Raw genomic sequence first — 8294 nt, 5'->3', positions numbered from 1 at the left:
TCCTCTATTCTATTTCTCATCAAATCAATTCCTCACCCCTTATATCTATATTTATAGGGAACATCGGCTTGGTGAACATTGGTCGTGAATGGGTTTATGGCCATTAACCAGTTCACAGCCGTAAACACAACCGTAAACACGTATACAACTGTAAACACCAAGATGTTTATGGTCCAAGACACAAAAATACATTTTCCTAGAAAAGTAACGTATAAACGATATTTTTGACCCGACAAGTTTTGGTGTTAACCTGATGTCAGATCAACATAAGGTATATCACTTACTTGACAACATAATGTTTTTTCTAAGTGAATTTTTATTTTCTAAACAAATAGATTTAAATTGGGTAGGGGCTATTGGAGGTTGTGAAGGAAGTATTGCCTACTGCTAAACACAGACAATGTGCAAGGCATATTGTTGCCAACTTTAGGAAAAGATTCAGTGGTGTACATTATGAGATGATGTTTTCGAAGGCATGCAAGACATCAACTGAGCCTTTATTCAATGTAGTCATGAAGGAAATACAACTACTTAATCCTACAACATTTGATTACCTTATGGAAAAGAACCCAAAATCCTGGTGTAGAGCTTTCTTTCAAGAGGGGAGGATGTGTCATGCAGTTGAAAATGGGTTATCTGAAAGTTTTAACAATATCATTAGAGATGCAAGAAAAAAACCAATAATCACAATGTTAGAAGAAATTAGGTTGTATGTTATGGAGAGGCAATTCAATATGACCATTAAAGGTTGTTCATGGCCTGATTATAAACCATGTCCAGCTATTACAATCCTACTGAATCAGTTAAAAAAAGCTCAAAGGTATTACCTTTATGTTTGAATTTTAATTGATTAATTACACTACATACTAACTGTTGGATTCAGTGTCTAAGCCCATAACTATAACTAGGATGTACTTGACCCAATCGTAGCATGGTCCTTTTGGGTTGCATCAGTGCAATTTGATAGGATGGACTTTTGAGAAAAAATTTATTTATGATTTATTAATATATTATAAGTATAATATATTAATTGATAAATCATATTGTTTAATTAGTATTGATCAAGAATTAATTTGGAATTAATTTTGTGATCAAAAGTGACTAATTAAATATACGTTGATTGATTATGTAAATCAATGATTCTTATAATGTGGGCCAATGATCAACGATTGCTTAATAAGATAATCCATGGAGGTTTAACCCATGGAGCAAAAGAATGTGAAAGGTCATGGAGCATTAGGGTTTGCATGAATGTAACCTAGCACTTGCAACACTATAAAAGCATTCCCTTAGTCCCAAAATTGGCTACCACATTCATTCTAAGAGAGCGAAGTTGATTTTGTCCTATGTAACTTATTCTCTCAAGCCGCCTCTTGTTTTTGGTGTTTGTGAACCATTAGAGGCATGACACTTGAGGTGCTCAAGCTTTTGAAGGCCAAGAACTATAAGTCCTTTTAAGAGGTAAGTTATCTAACTAGTTGTATTGTTCAATTGTTCGATTATATGCTAGTTAGGGAGAATGCTTTGGAAAATTGAAAATGCATGTATAATTAGAGAAAACATGGATCCAAAGAATCTAGGGTTGCATGTGCACCATAGGAGTGTTATAGTGCTCAAAACCCAATAGTAGTATCAAAGCCTAGGGTTGGTTTCTGTTATACTTGATGCATGTTGATTTTCAAAGTAGAAAAAATCAATTTTCTGCTCTCTGACTGATGAACTCACCGAGGCCACTGGCTGACTCGACGAGTCCACTCAGTAAAAAGGCAAGTCGACGAATCATTATCATGCACTCGTCGAGTAGATAATCCTGTGTGCAGAATTTCGAGTTTTTGGCTTGTATTGAATAGGGATCACTATTACAAAATGTTCTACATCATTGAAAAAGTTTTTTTGATAAGGCAGTGATTATATTTATCCAATAACAAGATAATTGTCAAATTTTGAGATAATTGTTGATTTATATGATAAACAATGTTGCATGCAAATTGTTGACTTGATATTATCTTATTTATGAGTTTAGTTAGATCAATCTTCAATTATGTGATAATTTTAGTTATTAGAAATTGATCTAAAAGATTTTTAATGACTTCCATAACTTGTCCTCAAGTTATGGAAAATGAAAGGTGTCATCTTTAAAAATGCATTACACTCATAAGTTATAGATACCAAGAGTTTTGACAAGTTTCAAAACTTTCCCTCAAGTTTGGAATTTGTAAAGTCTCACTAATGAAACTTTAATTCCAAACCCTAGAGTTTTGAAAGTTAAAATTCAACACTTATATGTTATAATATTATAAGTTTCATAATATATATATATATATATATATATATATATATATATATAAGACAAGTCAGTTTTAGCGTTAGTAGGCCTCATTTACGAAGTCGGTCTATAAGGAGGGTATAAGGTTAATGCCTATAAAATGATGGTTTAATTGGTGTCCACTGTTACCCACTGCTTTCTTGACTGGTGGAGAGTCATTATCCGAACAGGTAGGATAGGACTTTAACTCTCATTAAAAGTATAATGAAAATTATAAAGTAACCAAACTTTTATTAAATTCCCAATCTTAGTCAGTTTAGGAAGAATTTGAAAATGGTGTTTATACATGAAATAACACTTTTTACCTTGTTAAGTCGTTAGTAGAGCGTATGTGGTTAACCGACACACTAATATGGGACTGACAATGTGTGGCAAAGGGTAGCTTGATGTTAGTCGTAGATCAATGGAGCGTGTGTGGTTAACCGGCACATTGATTAGTTGATTTGTAACACTAGGTGTGCCAAACGAATTTGCATGGTTATTCACACCCTTTTTGTGATCCTCAACATATCAGTCACAAACTTGAAGGGCACAATCGAGATTTAAACATGCCATTGAAAATTTCAATGAATCTCAAATGATCTATGAATTTCAATCCAATTAAACTTAATAATCTATTTTGTTTTTCATGGTGGAAATTGGTAAATCATCATTTACCTGCGTCCAAATATTTTACAATTGGATTACGGCATCCCTCTTCAGAATTATAGAATATTGTGTTGGGTCCTAGCCTAAATATTTCATTTGGGTGTTATATTAAGGATTCTCATCTAATCTAAACTTTGTTCTTCTTTTCAGGTGTCTATCCCAAACAATGCTTCAAACCCAATCCCTTCAGGCTCATTCTCTATCATGAACCTATGTAGGAGGGTCATTTTCGATGGATCGAACTTCAATGACTAGATTTGGAACATCCGAATGGATATTCGCTATGAGGACAAAGAATACGTCCTAGATAAAGAGCTTAAAAAGATTGATGTAACCAATACTACTCCTGAACATACTGCTCATGAGAGGGGTGCGACAAAAGTGTTGTGTCTAATGATTGCTACCGTGACTGCTGAGCTACAGAAGTCCTGTGAAGACTACTATCCTTTTGAAATGTATCAAGATTTGATGGAAACATACCATCAAAGTGCTTGGCAGGAGTGGTATGAGATCATTGCCTCCATGATCATAACCAAAATGAAGGATGGAGAGTCCATCACTGCCTCAAGGGATGCTAATCGCTTCTATATGACTTTACAGATGATTACAGTAGATATGGCTATATCTATTTAATCAAACATAAGTAAGAAACTTTTGAAAAGTTCAAAGAGTTTAAGCAGCAAGTGGAGAATCAATTGGGCAGGAAGATAAAGATGCTACGATCCGATCGTGGAGGAGAGTATCTTAGTATCGAGTTCCTAGACTATCTTAAGGAATATGGAATTGTTTCACAGTTGACGCCACCTAGAAAACCACAGCTTAATGGTGTGGCTGAGAGGCACAACCGAACCTTGCTAGACATGGTTTGTTCCATGTTGAATCGAGCTTCATTACCTATCTCATTCTGGGGTATTCCTTTGAAACTGCCGCCCATATCCTTAATCTAGTCCATACAAAGAAGGTTGCCAAAACACGTCACGAGACGTGGACAGGTAAAGTTTCCACATTAGACCAGATCACAGTTTGGGGTTACGAGGCTTTTGTTATAAAAGACATTCACGAAAAGCTCAAACCTCAGAGTGAGCGATGTATTTTCATCGGCTACCCACAAAAGTTCTTTGGATATCTCTTATATAGACTAAGGTACAATGTTGTCTTCGTTGAGAAGAGAGGACTCTTTCGTGAGAGAGAACTCATATGCCAAGAGGACAGTGGGATGCAAATTGACCTTGAAGAGCTTCAAGAGTTAAGTGATAAAGGAACCTAAAACACTAGCATTCAACCCAAGGAGGAAAGTGCGGTTGAACCAATTAACGAGTCCGTACCTCTGAGACGTTCTAGTAGTTTTAGTTTTCCACCTGTGTTATATGGTTTTCATATAACAGCTGAAAGCTGATACATTTATCGGTGATAACACACTGATAAATCTGGATGAACCTAACAACTACAAGGAGGCTACAGCAGGCCCCGAGTCTGTTAAATGGAAAGAAGTTATGAACAGCGAGATTCATTCCATGTATGACAATCATGTTTGGAACTTGGTTGATAATGTATCGGGTCGTAAGACAGTCGGGTGCAAATGGATCTTTAAAAAGAAGACCGACATGGATGGGAAATTACACACATATAAGGCACGACTAGTTGCGAAGGGATTTACTCAAACTCATGGAGTTAACTATGATGAGACCTTCTCACCAACAGATAAGATTAAATCTATAAGGGTTATGCTAGACAAAGCTGCATTTCGTGACTATAAAATATGGAAAATGGATGTCAAAACCGCTTTCCTCAATGGAAAGTTGGCTGAAGATGTTTACATGTGTCATCCAGAGGGTTTTATCAATGCAAAGTACCCTAATAGAGTGTGTAAGCTTAAGAAATCCATAAATGGATTGAAACAAGCATATCACAGATGAAATCTTTGTTTTGATGAGAAAGTCAAAGAGTTTTGATTTTCGAGAAGAGAGGATGAGTCTTGTGTATATGTCAAAGCTAGTAGGAGCATAGTTAGCTTTCTGGTGTTGTATGTAGATGGCATACTTCTCATAGGAAATGACATTCCAACCTTGCAGGAGGTTAAGTCCTGGCTTGGGAACTGTTTCGCTATGAAGGACCTTGGAAAAGTTGCTTACATCCTAAGGATAAGGATGTTGAGAAACAGAAGTAAAAGACTAATAGGACTTAGTCAAAGTACCTACTTAAACAAGGTGTTGAAGTGTTTCAGCATGGAGAACTCCAAGAAAGGTGACTTACCTATCCAGTGAAATACCAAACCGAGTAAGACCTAGAGTCCGAGTACAGAGACTGAGATAGCAGAGATGAGCCATATACCATATGCTTCTGCAGTTGGTTCGATCATGTATGATATGACTTGTACTCTCCCTGATGTGGCCTTTACTTTGAGCATGGTCAGCAGATATCAAGGGAATCCCGATAAAGCTCATTGGACTGTGGTTAAGAACATTCTTAAGTAACTACGGAGGACTAAGGACTGGATCCTTACCCTCAGTGGGAGTGATAACTTAAGAGTGATAGGGTATAGTGACGCCAACTTTCAGACTAACATAGATAATTTCCGCTCTCAGTTGGGCTGGGTATTTATCCTAAATGGTGGAGCGATAACATGGAAATGTTCCAAGCAAGAGAATGTAGTTGATTCAATGTGCGAATCAGAGTACATAGCAGCAAGCGAAGTATCGAAGGAGGCGATATGGTTGAAAAACATCATCAGAGACCTTGGAGTCATACCATCCATAAAGGAGCATGTGGAGATTTTCTGCGATAATGAAGGGGTGGTTGCCTGAACCAAGGAACCAAGAGATCATGGTAGATCCAAGCATATCGACAGAAAGTACCACTTCATATGACATCAAGTAGAAGAAGGACACCTCGTGTTGAAGAGGATATCGTCAGAAGACAACCCGGCAAATCTCCTTACAAAGGGACTGACTAAGGTTTAGCACTTACAACATGCAATGGGCATTAGGCTAACAGACGATATTAGTTATTGTGATTAGATAAACAGAAACTTGTAATAGATAAATTGTAATTGACATTTGATGGTTAAACAAAAGGAGTTTTATTTATAAGTAAAATTACTGTCATGTGTCAATTATTTACTATTGTTTCACTTTGCATGTTTTGACTTCCAGAATAATAAGAATTATTCAAACTATCCACAGTTGATCATACGTTGGAATTAAGTATGAAAGAAGACTATCATGAGTTGGCTTGCAGATTTTCTAAGGAGTTAGACATAGCAAAAGTTTGCTACACCTTTCATGAGTGCTCCTGGAATAAGATTTGAGTATTGGATTCAACTCGCGCTTACCTGAATCACTTCATGGAATTTATCACGAGTGGTTGTGAGACGATAATATCATATAATCTTAAAACCAGGATATATGAGTTGTTAACTACGAGTTGGTTGTGCATTGATGGCATGAAAACGCATCAGCAACTTGATGTTATAAAATGTGTCGTTGTGCATGATTTGATGAGTAGTTAATACAAGCATATAATGTCGAAGTTTATCTGTTTCTTTTTTCCAAAAAAGATTAAAAGTGATATATTGGGCCCCTCAATGATTCTGTTTTGACTATGTGATAGGCCCGGTCAAACCTAATTGATGTGTTCAATTATGTTCTATGTCAGACGAATCAGAAATTGGGAAAGTAATTGCAAGACAATAAGTATGACTATGTTCCGTGTATTTATCCACATTGATATCTTGAGCACACATGATATATGATCCGTTATCTAAAGGATGAGTAACTGACTGGGTTAGAGTTCGACAACGGCTTTTGAAAGCTTACGATTGCTAATCAGATCCTAAAGTTGCATTAACTGTTATAGTTATTAGACTTATCCAAGTGGGAGACTGTTGGATTTAGTGTCTAAGCCCATAACTATAAATGGGATGTACTTGACCTGATCGTAGCATGGTCCTTTTGGGTTGCCTTCATCGGTGCAATTTGATAGGATGGACTTTTGAGAATAAGGTTATTTGTGATTTATTAATATATTATAAGTATAATATATTAATTGATAAATCATATTATTTAATTAGTATTGATCAAGAATTAATTTGGAATTAGTTTTGTGATCAAAAGAGACTAATTAAATACATGGGGATTGATTGTGTAAATAAATGATTCTTATAGTATGGGCCAATGATCCATCATTGTTTAGGATAGGCTAAACCAATGATATAATACATGGATAGTCCATTGAAGTTTAACCCATGGAGCATAAGAATGTGAAAGGTCATGGAGCATTAGGGTTTGCATGAATGTAACCCTAGCATTTGCAACACTATAAAAGCATTCCCCTAGTCCCAAAATCGACTACCCCATTCATTCTAAGAGAGTGAAGTTTATTTTGTACTAAGTAACTTATTCTCTCAAGCCTCCTTTGCATTTGATGTTTGTGAATCATTAGAGGCATCAAACTTGTGGTGCTCAAGTGTGATTAGAAAAAACATAGATCCAAAGCATCTAAGGTGGCATGTGCACCAGAGGAGTGTTATAGTGCTCAAAACCCAACACTAACTTGTATACAATTGAAACAGGTATTGGCAGGTTTTACCAACTGGTTTAAACCAGTTTGAAATAAGAAATTTGTTAGATTCTTATGTTGTGGATATAGATAAAAAGACTTGTTCATGTAGAGTGTCACAACTAAATGGGTATGGATGTATGCATCAGTTGCAACTATCTCACACCTTAATGGTGATGTTGGTAATTATGTGGATCCAATGTACTATGGAGAAATTTATAAGAACACCTACATGTATCCAATGTGTGGGATGAATGGTAGCAACATGTGGCTATCTACTAAATTTATTGCACCATTGCCACCATTAAAGACAAAAATGCCAAGTAGACCAAAAGTTAATAGAAGAAAGGATACAAGTGAAAGGGGCGCAAAACATATCGTGTCAAAGTTTGGGAAAATATTTATGTGTAGTGTATGCAAGCAAGTAGGACATAAAAAGCTTACATGTGCTCAAGCTGAAAAACCAACAAAACTCAAGGTCCCATTTATTCAAGTTGAAGCTATTTCCAATGTCACTATCAACAAATAAACTACGAATCTAATATGGGATCCGATCTAACTTACCCATTGTTTTATGATTAAATTAAAATAAAGGTACATGGATAATAGAGTACTTTGCATTAAAAGGAAACTAACATCAGAAAACTATTACAACTTGTAAACAATTATGCCAAAAAAACAATCCAACTAACAACTAAAAACATTTTTAGCTTCTAAATCGTTGATTCAAGCTTCTTTTTTGACCTATCCAAACATACAATCC

General features: G+C 35.8%; 1 protein-coding gene across 1 annotated transcript; it reads left to right on the top strand.

Annotated features, from left to right (window-relative positions):
- Nucleotides 1–253: 253 nt before the first annotated feature.
- LOC145060112 (uncharacterized) lies at nucleotides 254–8060 on the top strand. Its single transcript, XM_079007835.1, has 4 exons — nucleotides 254–271; nucleotides 351–820; nucleotides 7545–7554; nucleotides 7644–8060. Exons 1-4 carry the CDS (start codon nucleotides 254–256, stop codon nucleotides 8058–8060), a joined length of 915 nt encoding a protein of 304 aa, XP_078863961.1.
- Nucleotides 8061–8294: the final 234 nt, after the last annotated feature.

Source organism: Lactuca serriola, chromosome 6 (assembly GCF_051521515.1).
Source record: "Lactuca serriola cultivar US96UC23 chromosome 6, Lser_US96UC23_V15, whole genome shotgun sequence".
Taxonomy (NCBI): domain Eukaryota; kingdom Viridiplantae; phylum Streptophyta; class Magnoliopsida; order Asterales; family Asteraceae; genus Lactuca; species Lactuca serriola.
This window is presented reverse-complemented; position numbering and strand designations above follow the sequence as displayed.